The sequence below is a fragment of the Protopterus annectens genome, chromosome 4.part0 (genome assembly GCF_019279795.1).
Source record: "Protopterus annectens isolate FY-2018-M chromosome 4.part0, PAN1.0, whole genome shotgun sequence".
Taxonomy (NCBI): Eukaryota; Metazoa; Chordata; order Ceratodontiformes; family Protopteridae; genus Protopterus; species Protopterus annectens.
The window spans coordinates 292172245-292193743 of NC_056733.1; the positions used below are offsets into that span (position 1 = coordinate 292172245).

A 21499-nucleotide genomic window follows, 5' to 3' on the forward strand; every position below is an offset into this window, starting at 1 on the left:
TGCCAAAAAATGCATCATCATTCCCTCTGGAAAAAACTTAGTTCCCACTAATTACCACACTGATGGGAGCCAACTGAACACTGAAGGCATTATAAGAGACCTGGGGACACAGGTTGACAGCAACCTCTCTTTTGACCACCACATTACCACTGTAGTCAGAAAGTCCTTCTATGTGGCACATCTCATTACGAAGGGTTTTGCATCCAGGAAGAAAGAGGTCATCATCTCTCTCTACTCTTCCCTCATTAGACAAATCATCAAGTATAATGCCCCATTTGGCATGTACCTCTCTAGACACCTGCAACAGCTGAAGAGGCCACAAAAGTACCTCACGCAGAGGATCCTAGGCCTTAAACACATGTCCTACATGGACAGACTCAAAAAACTCCAGCTATTCTCTGTCTCATATCATCTTCTAAGAGGCGATCTCTGCTTGACTTACAAAGCCATGTCTGACCCAGCTCTGTTAGACATGCTACATCTAAAGAAATCCCAATCCCTCTGGACCACACAGTCCAGAGACTTCAGCCTCATTACACAATCAGCAGAACTTGCAGGTTCATAACCCAGAGACTGCCTATGCTCTGGAATAGACTTCCCATACATGTCAAGCAGAGTACCTCACTGGCCCTCTTTAAGAGAAATCTTGATGAGTGGATGGGAAATTGAAAGTTCACCTCAGGGATCACTCCAGTGGCTCTGCTTGATAGAGGCACTGGGAACGAATGTCAGATGGTACAATGCCAGGGCACTTCTATGGGCTAGACTTGTAAAGGCTCCAGGGCCATTAGCCTAATACACACCTATGAACATGCATCACACTATTGAGACATGTGTGAAATTTTTGCTGTCTCCTCTCTGCTGCTTTCCAGTGACTGCTCTGAAGTGACACAACCTTACTACATTTTTCTGTTGTGCTCACGTCTCATCACACATCTAGTATATCATTATGGCCACATAGTTTTGCCATGCCTATCTTTTCCATTCAAGTCACCCTACATGTGCAGGTTTCATCTTCCCAGCAGTGTTTACCTTATGCTGTGTTTAACAGCCACAGGTTCATAGGTTCATAGGTTGGTACTAGGTGGCTATTTCTTCCCACATTATTTACTTTCCTGGACCCCTGTCTAGCAGGGCGACTGACATGATCCCTGGGCTCCCATCCAATCAAGGTTCCTCTTGAAGAGGTCCAAAGAGGCACTCTGCTTGACATGTATGGGCAATCTATTCCAGAGTCTGGGGAGTCTCTGGGTCAGGAACCTATCCCTCCAACATGTTTTGTTTATTGTGATGACAAGGTTTAAATCCGGGATTAGCATGTCCAACAGCTCTGGGTTTGACATGGCCTTGTATGTTAAGCAGAGAAGTAGATGATAGAGTATAGCTGGAGTTTTTAAAGCGGTCAGCTGAGGGCATCTGCTTTAGGCCTGTGATTCTTTTAGTGAGGTATTTCTGAGGCCTTTCCAGTTGTTGCAGATGTCTTGAGAGGTACATACCAAATGGGGCATTGTATTCTATAATGGGTCTAATGAGGGATGAGTACAGTGGGACAATGACCTCCTTTTTCTGGATGAAAAGCCATAGAAGGATTTCCTGACCATGTGGTTATCGAAGGTGAGACCACTGTCCACCTGTGTCCCTAAGTCTCTTATCACACTTTCTGTGTTTAGTGTACTGCCACCTATATGGTAATTCATGGATACATGTTTTTCCCCAAAGGATAACAATACATTTCTTGGCATTGAGCTTCACCAAGCATCTGTTTCTGTAAGGCCCTTTGAGTATCCACATCATTTGGGAGTTTGCAGTCATCTGCAAACTTTGTTAGCCAGAGTCCCTTAGTGTTGACCTGTACTTCAGAGAAGTAGATGCCAAACAAGGCCCCAGGACTGAACCCTGAGGTACTCCACTTGTCACTTGTCTGGAGCTGGATTTGAGTCGGCTACTTTTACAGTGTGGGTTCTATCAGTAAGCCATTTAGCAACCCATTGGGTGACATAGGGATTAATGCCCAACTTAGTAAGTTTATCTATGATTCCAGAGTGGGGATGGTGTCAAAGGCCTTGGCAAGGTCTAGATAGGCTGTGTGGACCACCTTACCCTTGTCCATGGCTCTGGAGACTGATTCAAAGAAGTCAATCAGGTTCAGGAGACAAGATCGGCCCTTCACAAACCCAAACTGGGTGGGGTCCAGTGTTTGAAGGTTGCCAATGTCTTTGTTTATAAGTTCCATGATAATACCATGGCCTTGCAGATAAGGCTTGTCAGACTGATGGGACGGTAGTTTCCGGGATCCAAGGTGGATCCCTTGGGATAACTGTAGCTCTGCCCACCAGTGGGGCACGAAACCTGAGGTGAGGCTATGATTAAACATGACACTTAGGTGAGGTGCCAGTTCATATTGTAGTTCATGTAGTACACAGCCGATGTCATCTGGTCCCATGGATGCTGTATTCTTATTACTGGAATATTGAGATGGGCCATTTGGGGTGAAGTTGGCACTGAATCGATCTGCCAGGATATTGGCAATATCCTTCGGATCAGTATATTTAATGCCATTCTGTTTTAGCTCAGAGCAGATCTGAGCATTGTTGTATTCAGTGCAGTACATCTGAATATACATATACATGCTCTCGGTAAATCACCACATTCATTCTATACTACCAGCTCAAAGTAGAACACATCCATAATAGCACTCAGTCTCCCAAGCAAATACTAACCCAGATCATTTGAAACGTAATGATGGCATGAAAAGAACATCTTTGCCAAATAAATTCAAGGAACTGACAATCTTCCCAAGCCATGTTCACAGACTGTGAAGCAATTGGGGCATCTAGGATACTGTCGTACTGCTAGATAAGAAGTACTTTTTACTTTAATTCCCCAACTTTTTTACATGTCAGTAACACCCCAGTGTTGGGCATGCAATGGGCATCATTGTTGCCCCTCCCCTCATTTCTGCAATGGCTTGATGTTAGCAGAACACCCCCATCCTTCTCCAAACAGTACTCACACTGTTGTCATTTCAGGCTCCACCAAACGGATTTAAGTACCCGTGTGCCTCATGCATGTGCACCATCCCCTTCAATAGCAGTACGGGCATATAGGTTCATAGGTGGTTACCAGACTATTGACCCGAAGGTCTTTATAAACCTAACCATGTGTACCCAGTATAACACTAGAGAAACCCAATATAAGGATCATGCCTAAACTCTAGATCTTAGTTAGCAACGACTGCCCATATCTAGGAGGTTCATAGGTGAAATCCCCAGAAAGAATTTATGGGTTCCCATCTAGTCATCCAGGATACACTTAAACAGGGCCACAGAGGGGCCCTGTTTGATCTGAATTGGTAGCCAATTCCAGAAGAGTGGCAACCTCTGAGAAACGCATCTTTCTCTCCAGCAGGTCCTATTTATGTCACAGCCCAGGTTAAGGTCCCTGGAGTGGGTGACCCTTGTTTCATTTGACTTCTGGATGTGCAGCATTTCCATTAGGTTTGGGTCAGAGATTGCTCTGTAAGCCAGGCACAAGTCTCCTCTATGTAGTCTGCATGCTACTGAGTACAGTGACAGTATCTTCTGTCTGTCAATGTATGACATGTGCCGGAGACCCTGAATTTTCTTAATTAGAAATCTCTGAGGTCTCTCAAGTTGCTGCAGGTACCTGGTATGGTACATATCAAAGGGAGCATTGTACTCAATTACTGGCCTAATGAGGGTCAAGTACAGGGGAGTTATGACCTCTTTTGCTCTTGAGGCAATGCTTTTGCTAATGAGGTGTGTAACATAGAATGCCTTCCTTACTACAGTAGACACATGGTAGCCAAAGTTTAGGCTACAGTCAACTTTCGTTTCCAAGTCTTTCACTACTAAGTTGTTACTAAGGGTATTATTATTTATGTGATAGTCTGCAGGGTATTGTTTTTACCGAAGGGAATGATAATGCATTTTTTAGCACTGAGTTTGAGACCATGGCTTTGGCACTAATCATTAGTTTGTGTAAGTCCCTCTTGAAGTATATTGACAACATTTGGGAATTCAATGATTACACCTAATTTGCAGTCATCATCAAACTTAGTCAGCCACAGCACCTCTGTTTTGAACTGAACTTCTGAGAAATATATTCTGAACTATAGGGTGCCCATCACTGACCCCTGTGGAAGCCCACTGCTGACAGGTCTGCTGGTTGATGTAAATTCCTCAACTCTGACTAAATGTGATCTGTTGGTGAGCCAGTTAGCAAATCACCTGACAACATAAGGGTTAATATTCAACTGATGCCTGAATGTGGGATTATGTTAAAGGCCTTGGCTAAGTCAAGGTAGGCTGTATGCAGAGATTTTCCTTCATCTATGACTCTGGTGATGTTTTTGAAGAAGTCCACCAGGTTTAGCAGGCATGACCTGCCTTTAACAAAACCAAACTCTGTTGGATCAATGGTTTGGAGATCACCTATATACTTATTTATAATGTCTATGATGATTTCTTCCATGGCCTTACAGGTAAGGCTGGTTAAGCTTATGGGTCTGTAGTTATTGTGGTCTGTTGCTGTACCTCCTTTATAAAGGGGTACGATGGTTGCTGTTTTCCATTCATCAGGAACAAAACCAGTACTCAGACTGTGGCTGAAGAGTATAACTAATGAAGTTGCTAACTGATGTTTTAAACCATTTAAAACACAACTTGGGATGCCATGCAGTCTCAGAGAGGGTGTGTTTTTGGCCTTAAAGAGGACATTAATGACTTGCCCATCCTCCCTGAACCTGAGTCACCTGAGCCATAGCATGCCCATCCTCCCTGAACCTGGGTCACCTGGGCTAAAGCTGGGGCATTATCCTACAGTTCATTCTATATATACTAGACCAGTGATTCCCAAACTTTTTTGATTCTCAGCTCCCTTGCTGAATCCAGGTTTACCCAAGGTGCCCCCACCCCCATCGCGGCTCGTATAAAGTGCATACTTCATTTATTTATTTATTTGACATTTGTTTAACAAGGCTGCCCAACTGGACTAGAAGACCTGGGGAGAAAAGCTCAAAAGTACAATAAAAAGACAATTTCCAAAAAAAAGTGTCCATTCTGCTTAACAGCATAACACTGATCTACTATGGTTGAGAGGTAAGCAAACGTAATGGCAAACTTATTAACTTTAAGTTTATAAGAGCAATATTTAAAATCTTTCCCTATTATTTGGCTTTGTCCAGCATACCTCTCAATGATGAATGATGAACATCCAGGACATCATTTTAATTTTAGGATCATCCAACAACTAGTAAGTGACGGGAGAGGAGGGCCAGACTCTCTTAGATTAGAAAGATACAAATTAATCTGGAAATTGAGACTTAATGCCTGTCAATTCCCAGGTATCAATGATCTCTATTCCATTATCTGTATTTTACGGTTAAAGAATTTATCCAGATAACATCAATACACATATTTTTTGAGTAAGTAGATTTTTGACCTACCATTAGTTTTACCAATGGATTTGAGTGACTGGTTAACACATGTCATTTTCTATGGTTTCATATTTAACTTATTAATTTACACTTACATATATACATTTTCCTTCTCCTACACATTAGTCAACATATGTAGATGTCGCTGATTTGATTAACTTTACGAACAATGGTTAGCCTATAGGAGTGAATTGCTGGTTAGAGGTGGGGGTAACTTGAATATGTGGATGTTCTCACCACACCTGCATATAATCATGAGACAGTGGAAGTCTGTGTATGTCAATACCCACGACCTTTGGTCTTGTATGTAATTTCAGGACACTTGGTTGTGGAAAGGTCCTTGGAAAATGTATTTGGACGAGTGCAATACTTGCTTATCCAGGCTTTGAATGTAAGGTAATTGTGTTAATGTAATGTAGTACTAAGGTAATACTTAGTCAACTTATAAGTCACATAATAGTTAGAAGATGAGTGTTTTTGGTGAAATAAAAGTTGATTTGGGTCCCCAACACACCACATGGGACTTGTTGGCAAACAGGGTTACGTTGAGTACACAAAATACAAAAACTACATTCAGTAGTGTATAGACAGAGTTTATTTGTAATACGGTAACATGTTGTAGATTAGACTTAATTATGTATTAGAATAAAAATAAAAAAAAAAAAAATTATCAAACTTTTAATATATATATAATAATTTTTAGTAAAGAATTATAAGTGATTGGTAGAGTGTCTTACATTGTAGCACGTAGTTTACGTGCTAAGGATTATATGGTAGTTCTACTATTTTATTTTAAATATCATTATGTACCTTTAAATTTTTAAATAACGGAGTAGTTGGATACAAACTTCAACACAACAATAGTGATGAAAGCGATTACCATGTGACCTGCTTATGAGTTAAGTGTGAGTGCTTAGTTGTACTACTTTGTATCGTTTCATTTATATTTGTATCTGATGAAGTTGAGCAAAGTGAACTCAACGAAAAGTGGATTGTGAGGAAAACACTTAATAAACCAATACTTTTATACTCGGAAGCAATTCATTGCGACTGGAGGTTTAAGCGAATGCTTTGGAGTTTCATTGTTTCAAGAAAGTTTAACCATTAGCTTAAAAAGTGCTGTCTGTGCAGACCGTTAAGCTTAAATTCAGCTGTGTGTCTCTTAGAAGTGCTGTGTGTGGACCATTAACCATTCAATGGAAATTAAGCTGTCTGCCTCAGTTTCTCTCCTAAAATCACAGGTTTACAGACCGTGTACAGATGCAATCTACAGTAACATTGGTGAAGGCCCCATTACCACTGGTTTGAACTGGTTTGTACGTAGACATGACCAGAGCATTTGAAACCATTAACCATAACATACTATTCAATATTAATAATTAAATCAAATTACTAAAGTTTAATTTAATTTTAGAAACAACACAATTAAATGGTTTCAAGACTACCTCAAAGATAGATGTCTTTCTTTTTAAAATGGGATCCTCAGTACTGGAATCCCCCAAGACTCTGTCTTAGACCCTTTCTATACTCTCTGTCCTTATTAATGACCTTACTTCTGGCTTACCTTATCTTGGTGCTATCCTGCATGCAGACAACATACTGGTGATTGAATCTAGTAAATCACATTCAATACTGCAAGCATACTTACATAAATAGCTTCACCAATCTCTGCCTATGGCCTTCCACCAACATACTACTAATCATCCTCAAAACACTAATGCCATGCTATCTTCCACAACACAAAGACTAGCAAACCTTCTATCCCTACTCATTAGAGACACTGACACACAGGATAATATCATTCCTAATGTCACTGAATACAAGTGCCAAAAATCTCACTCTAGAACAGATCCTTCCTTAAAAATTAACAACCCATATTAATAATATAACTAGCAAAGTTATACCCCGATTAAAATTATATTACAGAATTTCTCATATCTTTCTCCCACTGCCCGCACAGCTACAGTAAATAATATACTTCTCCCAAAGCTAGAATACAGACTTCCATTTTAGCTTTTTACTCTTCATACAATAATCAAAGGATACAGGTAGCTGTAAACAAAATATGCAGAGTTATGTTATTAGAATGCGTGCACACACACACACACACACACACACACACACACACACACACACACACACACACACACACACACACACACACATGCACCCTCTTTCAGTATCCTTAATTACTTCTCCATTTGCAGCCAGGCAATGAGCGATAATAAATCCACATTCACTTGCATTGCACCCGAGCCTTCTACATAAAATCCACAAGCAAGCAGCTGAGCCTTCTAAAAATCGGCCAGGCAGGAGCTTATAATCCATGATCAGCCAGGCAGGAGCAAGCGAGCGATAATACATCCACAAACAAGCAATTCTCGCTAGCAACATCATTTGATTTGAGCCGGAAATACGTGCACAAACTCAATTCTGACAGGCTGGTAGCCCTGACAGAGTTGAAGTCATCGCACACATGATGACGTCAGCTGACAAAGCACGAAAATTAAAAAAAAAAATAAAAACACAAAGAAAAAAATCGGAATTAGTTTGTGGCACCTCTGTGAGGAAGCCGCGGCTCCCCAGGGCACCGCTGTGCACACTTTGGGAACCTCTGTACTAGACTGTTTGTTATTAGTGGAACCTCATGTCCTCTGCATAGACATGTCACAAAGAGAATATCAGTAAGGATTTATGCCTCCCAGGTAACTATCCTATCATATATTGCTTACACAGTACATTCCAAAACACTTCAATATCCATGAAAGCTAATCTTTCATATCATAGAAGAGACAGCTAATATGATTTCAGAAATATTGCAAACTCTGCTGATAGTTTTGTGAGGTAGATGACTGCTCACTGATAGCTAGACTGAGACCACTGCAACTCATTTCACCTGGTTATCAAACAGACCTTTGTGTTAATGGCTTTGTACTACTACAGACGTGTGCTGGATTTAAACCAATAACAACATGAAAATGAAAATGTTGTTAACCACTGTCTTTCCATTAAGGCACTTAAATTTCCCCGACTCTTAGTACTTTTAGTCTGGAACATTTTAAGTACAATAAATTGTAGATCCTGTATTAATTCTTATACCTAATATTTTATGTAACAGTAATAGTAAGGCATTATACTACCCTAGATCTTAGATTGCTTTCATTATACAAAGCTATTAAATTGATACTGGCTTCTTTTCAATAGACAGACATTTCTCAATAATTTATTCCTGCTCAGAAATATATGTTTGAACTCCTTTCTGCATCACTGGCCTTACATCATGTTGTTCCAACTTGTGAAGTAATGTGGCCACACTAATTACATTTTACTAAATCCAGTACAGGAATTTACCAATGACAAAGGGACAATTTTCTAAAATATGTATCACTTTATTTAGTTATATCAAGATGAAAGTGCTATATAATTGTTAGCCCGACAAAACATATTCACTTCACTGACTTTGTACTACGTAAAACCTCCATCAGTGAGATTATTTCATAAACAATCTGGCATAAAGCAGTTCAGTTTGAAAATATCTGTGAGGTAAGGCATGTATCTCATTTCCACTTCATCTGCCTCAATAAATTTAATTAAACTAGGACAAATCAACCTTCTTCGCATAGGTTATGCTTGGCTTTATTTTAATCTGAATTCTTATTCATGTATACAGGTTCTACACGATCAGTGGCCTCTTTCTTCTTCCTGGAGATGAGAAAATGGTAAACAATTAACAAGATTATAAGGCTGTGAAGAAAACAAGGCAGAAATATGAATGAAAAATATGATGTACATTTCAAATAAGCTCTTTCTTGTACTGCATAGCACCTTGCAACATACTTTTGGTCAGTTCTGAAAAGTTGTTTATGAGCACATTTGGTCTACTTTTTTTTTAACAAGAAACATCTTTATTAAATTATCACTTATGACATTGGCAATCATACATTTATATAAATGAAGCAAGTCCGAGGCATAAATGGAATAAAATGTGGTGCTGACTGATGTAATTACTGAAGAGTTTAGCGACTGTTATTTCTCTGAACCATGTCGCTGTGACAGCTAAACAGCAAAAACAATACTTTATCATGATTTTTTATCATATGCTTAGGGTTAGGAATTTATGTCATACAAATTAAGACAACATTGTATATGTGAATTCAGTTTCGGATGTTCTCAAAAACATCAGCATTAATAGTCAATATTTGCAGTTTAAGGTTTCAGTACCCATGTGTTATTTACAATTACATTTGGTCACATAAATGCTAAATAAAATGCTGAGAAATTTATGGATACATTATTATAACTAACAACACTGCAGAGAGATGAAAACTGCACCATTTGTCTTGCTAGCCGAACATAAGGCTGCCCCAGTGCTTCGATTTAAGTTTTGTTTACTTGAAGTGATATCTACGCATGCTTGTCTGCCCAGTACTATGACCAAAAGCAGACATCATGAAACTTTCAAGGGAAGTAAGAAATCAAAATCAAAAAGCACTTAGGAAGCCGGAAGCACTCCATTTAAGCAACTATTTAGTTACCAAAGGTTTGCATTCAGGAAGAGGACAGGGATGAAAGGATAAACAAGCAAAGTAATGGTGACTCAGTCCAATGTGGAATGGACGACATTCTCAAGATTACAAAAGCAGTGAAAGTAATGCTGATTATAGATTATGTGAGGATCTGGGCAAAAAATGTGGTTCAAATATAGGAACTTGAAGAATGCCTCAGCAGGTTCACATACTTCTTAGTCAATATGGTTAATATGGTGTGGTTTCCTGAGGTGCTCACTGTTAAGGACCATAGAAGAAGTGAACTCACCACATAGGAAGAATTTACATCAATGTAGAAGAGCGAGTATATTGAGAAGCAAAACCATTTACTCGGGAACTTGGAAGTTACCAGAACTCATGTATCCAGGTAAACAGTAAAATTTTATCTCAGTATCTTTTAAACACATTAGGATCAATTTAAAAGTCTACCAAAATCAAGAATTTTGAGCAGTGTACTGGAAGAAGCTTCTATTCAGACAGAATTCATGTAAAGTAAATGTATGTTAAAGAAGCTAACATATGCAGATTAGTTCTGTAGTGTGGTAACAGACATGGATGCGAGTATATTCTTACAGTACAAGTAGTTACAAGTAATAAATGACAGCTCTCTCACTGGATCTCCTACTTGTTCTCTAGACTGGGAAATGCAATTTTCATCTGCAATATAATCTACAATGTTCAACTGTTACCATTACCTGCTACCAGCAGATGAGGTGCCATAACCTAATTTCCCTGACACTGTATTATTTTGTATCTTTCATTCCATTAACTATGACAATAATTATCTGAGAGCCTTGTATGTTACATTCAAGCTGTATGCTAATTGCAGACTGGAAGTCAATTACATAGGCTCAGCAGTTTGTGTGCATGTGCGTGTGTGTGTGTGTGCATGTGTGCGTGTGTGCACGTGTGTGTGTGCGTGTGTGTGTGTGTGTGTGTGTGTGTGTGTGTGTGTGTGTGTGTGTGTGTGTGTGTGTGTGTGTATATGTTTATTGTCTGAGTAATTTTGGGACTCAAAAAAGCAGCACAAATTGATCATGCAGTTTACATTTAAAATTGCGTTTCTTTGACCTGTGCATTTCTATGAATATGCTGTGTAGGGTGTTCTATAGCCACTCGGTTCACGGAAGGGAGTGGAGAGGGATTTTAGGTCAACGGCGTGAGTGTAGGGGATCAGAAGGTTAGGCTTAGGGAGGGGACTTTTAAGTTTAAGGAATGATTGGGAGATTAGGGATGAAGGGGGTTAGGTGTAGGGAGTGATTGGAAGGTAGCATAAGTTTAGGATTACACAGAGAAGGGCAGATTTAGGTTTAGGGAGCTATTTGGAGATTAGAGTTTGTGAGGGGAGTGAGATTTGATTTTTTAGGGAGTGATCAGAAGGTAGAGGAAGCTTAGGGTTAGGGAGGGGAGGAAAATTTTAGATAGAGGGAGTGATGGCTACATTAGGTTATGGGGGAAGGGGATTTCAGGTTTAGGGACTGATCAGGACTTTAAGTTTAGGGGCTGGGTGAAAGGTTTTAGGTTCTGGTCAGTGTTCTGGGACTGATAGTTGGCCTTTGTCAACTTTATGAGGCTTAAGTTAGTGGGAGTTAGGGCACTTGTCAACATGAGCAAGTGGCAGCAGGGAAGTGTGTCGGGAGCTAATGGTACATGAGCAGTTATAGTAGATCCAGCTGTGTGGACCTTGAAATTTGACTGACATTGTGTTTCACCTGTACAAAATAAATGAAGTTCTGTTGCGACTGATTTTTGTGTTTGTTATTTTGCTGGAAATATTCCCACAAATCATGTTTAACCACCATTTAAGGACAAGTGAGTGAGGCCTGTGAACTGTCTCAGTTTCTACTGTGGATACAGCCTATTCAACATAGTTTTGTCTGATGCTGTGTACTCTTTTTCTTAGCTGCAAAGAACAGAACTGAGAAATCTTTATTTTGTTAATGTATGTACATACAGGTCATCAATATATTACATACAACTGTGTTGTGTTCCTTCTGACTGCAATCTTGGGTTAAACTGCTTATAATTTACACTTGTATTTCCTGCTTTCTTCATTTCTATAAGTTTCATTTATTACCTACTGTTTTCTGATTCCATCATGTCTGTAGAAAACTGTATCAACTGTATCAACTCTTTGTCCTGAAATGGATGGGGGGCCATGGAAGGCCACCAGTGAAGTCTAGAGTTGTCCTGCAACACTTGTGAAGGCATATGATTGTGTACACTGGAATGTCTTGGAGGCGGCAGTGCAAAAATGCAAGCTATCAAGGTCACTGATGTATCCTCTTCTGTTACTCCATTAATGAAATGAGATTTTTTAAGGATTCTTGGCATTATGTCATATTCACTTGTGGTGGGTAAAAGACTCTGCAAGAGACTGTTTTTTTCTCCTTTCCTGTGCATTATTTTGTGGTTAGAATATCAAGAGACAGCTGATGCATGAATACCAACCAGTTTGAGGATGAGAGGGCTGCATCTTATTTGCAGATAATCATTTCATCATGGCCTCAAATAATTGTGATCTCTGACATTCAGTGGTGCAGCTGACTACTGAATGTCTAGCAGCTGGGACCGCCAAATCAGAAATCATGGTGCTCTTCTGGGAAAAAAGTACATTGCATTCTGCAGGCAAAAGAGGAGCATGCACTAGTTTATGTATACTGGGGTCTTAATCATGACTGTGAAAGAGGGGATCAGGAGCAGGCATTGTAACATGTTGTGATGCTGATAGTAAAGCAAGACCTGACTTGCAGGACAAAGATTTAGTTGGCTGGTAAGTCTATGTGCTCATCATCATCCGTGTTCATGAGCTTTGAGTAATGAGTGGAAGACTGAGATCATGGATACAAGTGGTTGAAATGCAGTTCCTTCTCAGGGTTGGTTGGCATTCTGTCCATGTTGAATTGTAGAGTTTAGCATTTCAGAAGGATCTCAGAGAAGAACCACTGCCTGTTTTGAGTCAGATGAGTGTACCAAGCTTGATTCATTAGAAGAAGGTCCCATGCAGATCCAATGTAAGGTAGAAAGATTATATCACTAAGCATGCCAAGGTATTTTACAGGATGAGCAAGATACTGCTGCTGGAGAATGTGAATTCTAATCTGCCCTGCTTAACATGCTACTTCTGCAACTTTCATGGACAAGCAGTATAGAAAAAACAAGGATAAGTAGCTGGTTGGCTTGATGGATGTAGCTTGTAAGATTATGATGGTCAAGTTTGAAACAGATGGCAGTGAAAACAATGATCTGCTCTGTACTATGCTGAAACAAAAGAGGGGAGAGTGCTCTTCTTTTCGGGACCTGAACACTGTAGCTTCAGTGCTCAACAGTATGCTGAGGTAGGAATTCTGACAAAGAGGAACAGTGTACTCACCCATAGTGTTACTAACTATACATCGGCTGAGGTGCCAATCAACTGGGAGCGGATGGGTATGAAATTAAAAAAAAAAATGCACATGGTGTAATTTGGAGATGGATTTTTTTTTTTTTTTTTATTTCAAACATAGAATATTTGCAGTTTGGACACATTCAATTGTTAAAAAAAAGTCTTTGTGGAGCCGGGATCCCTAAAGCATTGCTGAAGTTGGTATGAGATGACTGGTTTTGTTCTGCTCCACTCAAAGTAGAAAAAAAGTAAATAAGAAAATGCCATTCTATGTTACCAGGGTAACAATAAGAGATTAACCACCTCTTGTGCCATTGATCAATCTTGTTTTCCTGAAATAATGATAAGGCAAGCTGGTCTCTCACCAGTGATTGCATTACCTGAGTTACACTGGAGTAGTGACAACTGATCCAGTGTCACTATATATGGTAGTACCAGTGCTGGTAGTACTGGGAAGTGAAGACACACAAGTACCAGTAAGTCCAGTCCCAATGTCGCTGACATCTGTTACAGAATTCTAAATGATCTTCTACTTTTTTGAAAAGTTTATGGATTATTGAATTGCTCTCTGCAGCAGTACATCCCCACTTTCTGTCACTGGAAGTGCCAGTGTTGGTTCACATGTATGACATCTACAGATGTTGCTGATAAAACAAAAACAGTTATTCATGGGTAAAAAAAAAATCTGTGCATACTCCAGGAGAAGATCTCAGAACTTGAATTGATTGTTGATTTACGTTGCATACAAATATGATATGTAGTTAAAAAAAATCAAGACAACCTTGTTACAAATCTACAGCAGAAATATAACAGCAAGGTCAGATTTTTCTAAAACAATGAAATCATGCATAGACTATCACAGCACACATATGCATATCTTAATATTAGTTTAATAACAAATTTATGTTTTAACTGCAATGCTTTAAACAGTCTTTTAATGCATAGTATGTGAAGGGAAAGGGATTCAAACACGGTAATTCATTTAACTGTAACATGTTTTATAGGCATAACACTTCTGATTGCTTTAACTGTACTGTGTGTGTCCCACAGGGGAAGAAAAATAAAACAATTCAACAATGGACTCAGCAATACGTCTTATCTAAACTTCCTACCCTGAGAAATTAACTACCCTAATGTGAAATTATGTAGCAAAGCCTTGGTGGATCTGATGTAAGAAATAAAGCTACAACAAAATAATATAAAAGAAGAGCGGCACTGAATAAATGTTTTATTAGCAGTTAAATAGTTAAGAAAAAAAGTCAAACAAAATGCAAAACAGATGTTGACATCTATGCAAATTAAATGAAATATAGGATGATCTGCTTGAAAAAGAAAAATGCAATGCAAAACAGTATGTCATGAAATCGGTATAGCAAGAGATGACACAAACACCTGTCTTATGAGTCTTGTGATGCACAGTTCTCATGTTTTACATGTGCTAAGCAGTAAATAATCAGTGTGACTGCATGCTGTCATGTATAATGGTTGAGAATCAATAAAAAACAGTAAGGACTCTGCATTAAACTCTACAGCAAAGTTTTCCTGACACTGGATATGCTATAGCAACAAGGAGAAATTATTGGAAAAAGTCAGAAAATACAAAATAGATCTGAAGGATTAGAAACATTTCATAAACAATATCATATAATACAATGTACATGACACAATAACTAGAAAGGAACCACACAGTATAAAATATAAGAAAACGTTCCACAATTCTGTGGTTGAATAATTAAAAAAGATTTTATTAACTGTAGCAGAATATATGTAAAATATGTTTGGCTTGGACTTATGTAAAAAAAAAGCTCCTATGTCATGCAATTTACAAGTATTTTAAATACAGTTTGCTTAAAATTTTAATGTAGTAACCTGGAGACGAAAAAATAAATGGTCTAAAAATATACACTGCTAAGCAAACAACAGGCTTACCTGTTGGTTTGCAAATTTTTCTTAGTAGACTCATGCTAGTTACTTCCAGAATAAAAATCATAGAATGGTACTGCTGGAGCTATTACAACTGAGCACCTTAAAGTCTTTGTCTAGACTGGGCAGTGGGTACCAATACTGGTCTTCCCATACCTAATTACCTTTAGGGCTGAATCATTTATAAAGGTAGAGATATGATGTAATTTCCTCTTCACGCTAATACTACCTGTCTATTGGTGCTGATGTGTGCTGTCTTTATAGTTGTAAGAATTGCTGTTTACTGCTTTGGACAACAGCAATAACAATACAAAAGGAAAAGCTTCATACTGCCTCAGTCAGTGCCAACCGTACAGGAAACAAACTCCCCCAATCTAGAGGCCTGGCATTTACTATATGAACCAATGAAGTTATCACTGAATCACAGTTAAGGCCTATGGCCCAGTACCTCTTTCAGTGCTCACTGGATACCAGGGTTTCCAAAACAATAGGTCAGGTAATAGAGCCAGAAACAGAGGGCATTTGCTCACCAAAAATAGCATTTCCTGTACATTCACTGCTCATTCAATGAACACTAATCCTAACTGTTTGATCAATGAAAATGTTGACTGGAATCAAAATTTTAAAATAAGTGTGGACTGCTCCACCAACCTCCTCCAGTTTTACGTAACTCCTTAAACAACACTATTGATGATATCATATCTCAGCACCAGTATCACTAAAATAGTGGCTTTGACCTAAACTTCAACAGCAAATACTGCCAACTACCACTCAGTGAATATTCCTTTATATAATGAACTCATAAACTTAACAGACTTGCCCCAAGTAGTAGTAACCACAGCATCTCAGACTTTATCTGCATAGATCTGTCACTCAGCTTTTTAAAATTACTCTATTATAATGACCATTTTAGTTCACTAAGGCTAACCGGTTACCTCTTTCTACCCCCAGGTATAGGCAGGCCATTTAAACAAGCTCAAAAAATCTATTTGAAATGTGTCACCAGACAAAATAACTACAGTGATATACTTTGGTTTCTACTTAGCAGTTTGTTACCAGCAAAAATGCCTTTTACCCAGTCAGTACAAGATAAATTGGGTAAAAAGTAGTCAAACCATCTGGCTAACAGTTCAACTGAAACAAGTCATTTCAGCATATTAAAAAGGCCTGGCTTGCTATATCTCAATTACTGCTGCATTAGGAGTGAAAACAGACATACAAATAGAGTAAAGGCCAACTTAAGGAACCCAAAGTTATCCAACATTTTGTATACTGCTGAAAGTTTCTCGAGTGAAATTTAACTAAATGGCTGATCTAGTAAAACTCTTAGTAAATCCCTAAACAGCAATGGAGTAAACAAAACTCACAGTCTCTAAGGCCCAGCCACAAAGTGTCTCATATCCTCTAAGGCCCAGCCACAAACCCAATATACTAGTCATAGGAGACTATTGTGAGACGCACAGATGTGCCCCTCACCAGGCTAAACAAGGAGAAAGTCATGGTAAGTTGCTTGTCAGGTGCTAGAATCCACCATATCCCACACGCGCTCAAGTCTCTTAACAACAGGTACTTTTATGACTTTGTCATAGTCCACGTTGGTTTGAATGACTTCAGACATACCTCTCTGGACTATATAAAGAGAGACATGATTAGGTATGTCTCTAGCCTTAAGCAGCATCTTACCATCACCCAGAATGATGGCTCAATACAACCAGAAAATGATTGACTTTAACAATTGGCTTAGTTTCTGGTGTCAATCCAAGGGGATCCAGTACCTGACAGCCTGGGAGGACATGACTGACAGACTACTATGCTTTGCCAGAGATGGTCTTCATCTGTCTCCCCTGGGCTTTAGGATTCTGGCAAAGGCTCTTCCCTCCCACATGGAGCCTTTTTTAGGCAAAGTCATGAGCACAAAATTACAAAATGAAAAATTCTTCTATTAAACGAAATTTAAAGGTCATGCTGCTAAATGCTAGGAGTCTTAGCATGAAACTGCACTCATTGCAAGCATTCCTTGCCCTGGTGGATGCTGATATTTGTGCAGTCACTGAAACCTGGTTCAAAGCTGTGAAGAGCACCCCAGGCTTACCAGGTTATTCATCCTACAATACTTTCGGACCCCAAATGGAGGGTTACAAAGCCAAAGGAGGTGGAGTTTCAATATTTATCAAAGACATACACACCTCCAGGCTGGTAAAATGGTATGACACACAGGAGACACTCCAACTGCAGTTAACTGTTGACAAAACACCTATTCAAATTATAGCTAGCTACAGACCCCCAGCCATGACTCAGGACACCCACTCCACCTATATGGACTTACTTGAATCCATCAAGATTCAGCCCTCTACCCTGGTCCAAGGTGACATTAACTACCCATCCATAGAGTGGAAGACCTACTCTAGCCCAGACATGAATTCCCAGAGATTCCTCAACTTTGTCAATGCCAATGCATTGGATCTGCTGGTCGACACCCTTATGAGAGTTGAAAATATCCTGGACCTAGTCCTAACCAACATGAGGAGCCACTGTAACACCCCTAGAGTGTCATCCTCCTTAGTAAGATCCGACCATAAAGCGATCACTTTTGAAGTCAAAATCTCCCCTGCCCCCCCCCCCCCCCCCCCCTGTCAGGGTCAAACAAAAAAACTTTTTCAAAGCTGACTAAAACCTCCTCAGAGCAGGTATAAGCAGCTTCACAGCCACCGTCCCTTCAGTTGGAACTAGCACTAATACCCAGGCATACACCAAAAAACTATATGAGCAGCTACATAGCTGTACAGACTGAGCAATACCTGACAGGACCAAATCATCTTCCTCAAGGAAGAATAAACCTGTCTGGTGGACAGCAGCAATAAACAAACTATAATAAAAGGAAAAAATTGCTGTCCCGGACCAAGAAGGAGCAGGTGCCAAGTTGGAAGCAATCTCTCCTTTGTCTGAACAAGCAAATAAGGTCACTGGTGAAATCCTCTAAGGCTAACTTTGAGTCCAAATTGGCCACATCCACTAAGGACAATTACAAGACCTTATTCACATATACCCACAATCTCAAAGATAACACCCAAATCTGGTCTGAACTGGTGGTCAATAAGACCACATACATAAATGCCATAGATAAAGCCAACCTGCTGGCAGACAGGTTCTGTGTGAAAACTTCAATCCCCTGTCCTCCCATCAGTAAGCCAGGCCATTCCCAGCACCTGCCCCCCTCCCCTTATCACCAGGGAGCAGGTCTTCAATGCCCTCTCAAAGGCAAAAAATACAGTCTCCATGGGACCCGATAACATCCCTGGCTGTATCCTACATGAACTTAGGCATGAGCTCTCAGCTCCATTAGGCACCCTATTCAACAAAACCCTGAGCACAGGCTTTGCCACTGCTGAATGGAGTACAGCCACTGTCATCCGTCTAGACAAAAATGGAGCATCCACTCACCCAGACAATTATAGGTCCATCAGCCTAACTAGCCTGATCTGCAAGGCTTTGGAATGCATTATCATGGACCTTATTAGCAATGACATTGGCAACCTCCAAACGCTTGACCCACCCCGTTTGGTTTTATCAAAGGGAGATCATGCCTGTTAAATTTGGTCAACTTCTTCAAAACAGTTACCAAAGCCATGGATGAGGGGAAGATGGTGCACATCACCTACCTTGACCTAGCCAAAGGCTTGGACACTATTCCCCACTTGGGCATTATAGATAAACTCTGTGAAACAAAGCAAGAACCACACTGGAAAAGGGCATAAGATGGAAAAATGCCTTTATTGTAGAACACATAATGTACCAGCATTGACTGCTTTCATCCCAGACAACTGGAACTTCATCAGAATACTGCATTCTGAAGAAGTTCCACTTGTTTGGGATGAAATTGTTCAATACTGGTGTGCATTCTACAACAAAGGCATTTTTTTTTCCATCTTATGCCCTTTGGTTCTTGCTTTGTTTCACTGGTTTTTCACACTGTTCCAGCTTGCTGGTTTATGTTTCATAATGGATAAATCCTCCCAGCTAGGCATCAACCTGTATGTTACCAGATGGTAGCTAACTGGCTCACTGATAGAACCCAATCAGTCAAAATAGGGAAATCCACATCTAGTAGTAGACCCATAACGAGCAGTGTACCCCCAAGGATCGGTCTTGGGGCCTCTACTGTTTGGGATATACTTTTCTGAGGTGCAAACCAGAACCAGTGATCAGTGGCTGACCAAGTTTACAGATGACTGCAAGCTGGGTGCTGTCTTAAATTCCCCTAGTGATGTGAACATCCTCCAAGTGAACCTTACCCAAACTAATGACTGGTGCCAGAAGCATGGCCTCAAACTGAATGCCAAGAAATGCATCATTATCTCCTCTGGGGTAAATGGCATCCCCACTAACTATCACATTAATAGCAACATACTAAGTATGCAATCAGTCGTGAGGGACTTGGAGACCCAGGTTGATAGCCACCTGACTTTTGACCACCACGCTGCCTACATTGTATCGAAGGCTTTCTACATGGCCCACCTCATAAAAAAGGGTATTTCATCCAGGAACAAGGAGGTCATAGCATCCCTGTACTCCTCCCTTATCAGACCCATTATCGAGTACAGTGCCCCCTTCAGCATGCACCTTGCCAAGCACATGCAGCATCTGGAGAAATCACAGAGGTTCCTGACCAAGAAAATCCAGGGTCTCAAACAACTATCCTTTACAGATTGGCTAAAAGCCCTGTCCATCTACTCAGTCTCATAAAGACTGCTCACAGGTGACCTGTGTCTTGCATACAAGGCCATCTCAGATGCAGATTGATGGAGTTGCTGCATATCCGTAAGTCAAACTCCACTCGCACAACCCACATGCAAGGCTTTAACCTGGTCTGTGACATTAATAAAACATGTTGGTAGGATAGATTTGTGTCCCAAAGACTCCCTCATCTGTAGAATAGACTCCTTCCCCATGTCAAGCAGAGTACCTCTCTAGCCCTCTTTAAGAAGAGCCTGGATGACTGGATGGGAAACAGAAAATATACCCATGGGATCACCTGTGTCCCTGCTGGACAGGGGAAACAGGTGCTGACTGTGAGGGAACATGGATGAAATTCTTGGCTAGGCTTATAAGGGCTTCAGGGCCAATACCCTAGTATCATCCTATGAACCTATGAACTTAACCTGTTAAGATAACAAACACAAACACACATTATTTTCCGCAGCAGACAAACTCGACATTATTGGGTACAACTCTTTCTCTAGTAAACTTAGATGAAAGTGTATTTGCTTTATTACTAACTTTCATTTTATTGAGGTAGCTAAAGGTTCCACTAATTACAACACACCTGTTTGCATGTCGGCTTTATTGGTAGTTATTGCTGACTGACAATGAAACTGCTGTGTATATCTGACCACTGAAGTGGAACAATGCAATGCACAAACACTTCACCTTTATACTCTAGTATACCATTCTTACCCCTTACAAAATATACTGCCAAGCCGAGCCCTCTGATTCTATAATAAAGTGAACACCAAATGTATGTAGATGATACTCAAATGACCATGGTTCCCCACATGCTCACCATGTATCAGAAAATGTCTTCATTCACTTGTTTCAGTTCACCACCCCACCCAATACCTTTAATTGCAAACAGAGACTTATACTAGGATATTCATAGCTACATGGTACATACTACTAAGCCACATTGCTGCAGACTATAACAGCAATTCTAAAATGGAATATTGCATTTACTCCCCAAACCTAGATGCTACACATTGAATGATTAACAGACTAAAGTTATAAGTAGGGTAGCTGAACAACAGGTACACCATGCTCCAAATATACACACAACATATTTTTTCACTCTAAATAATAATACAAAAAAAAAAAAAATAATCATCATCTTCCAAGCACTAAATTGACAACTGCAAATAAAAAAAAGCATGGCTTCTACAATATTCCAGCACATTCTTCTTCCCTGGCCCAGATCTCTTTCATTCCTCAACAGCCAACATCACTGGTGAAATCGTAGTCTTTTTTTCTATTGTTCTCTATGCAACCTTGAAAAAAGTTACCACACTTTCACTTTTCCTGATTCAGAGACCAAACTATCAATGCAGTGCCTACTTGTCTCGCATTTATATCACGTTATCGAAAGATGAAAATAGCGAACACTATTTCATCAGCCCCAAATCATATAAACATGAA

General features: G+C 39.8%; 1 protein-coding gene across 1 annotated transcript in view; it reads right to left on the bottom strand.

The window, feature by feature from the left end:
• Positions 1 to 8824: 8824 nt before the first annotated feature.
• SUSD2 (sushi domain containing 2) overlaps positions 8825 to 21499 on the bottom strand; it is a 1008194-nt gene continuing 995519 nt past the window's right edge. Inside the window, exon 15 of the mRNA XM_044068275.1 lies at positions 8825 to 9160. Within this exon, the coding sequence (XP_043924210.1) occupies positions 9100 to 9160 (61 nt within the window). The 3' untranslated portion in view covers positions 8825 to 9099. The remainder of the gene's footprint in view (positions 9161 to 21499) is intronic.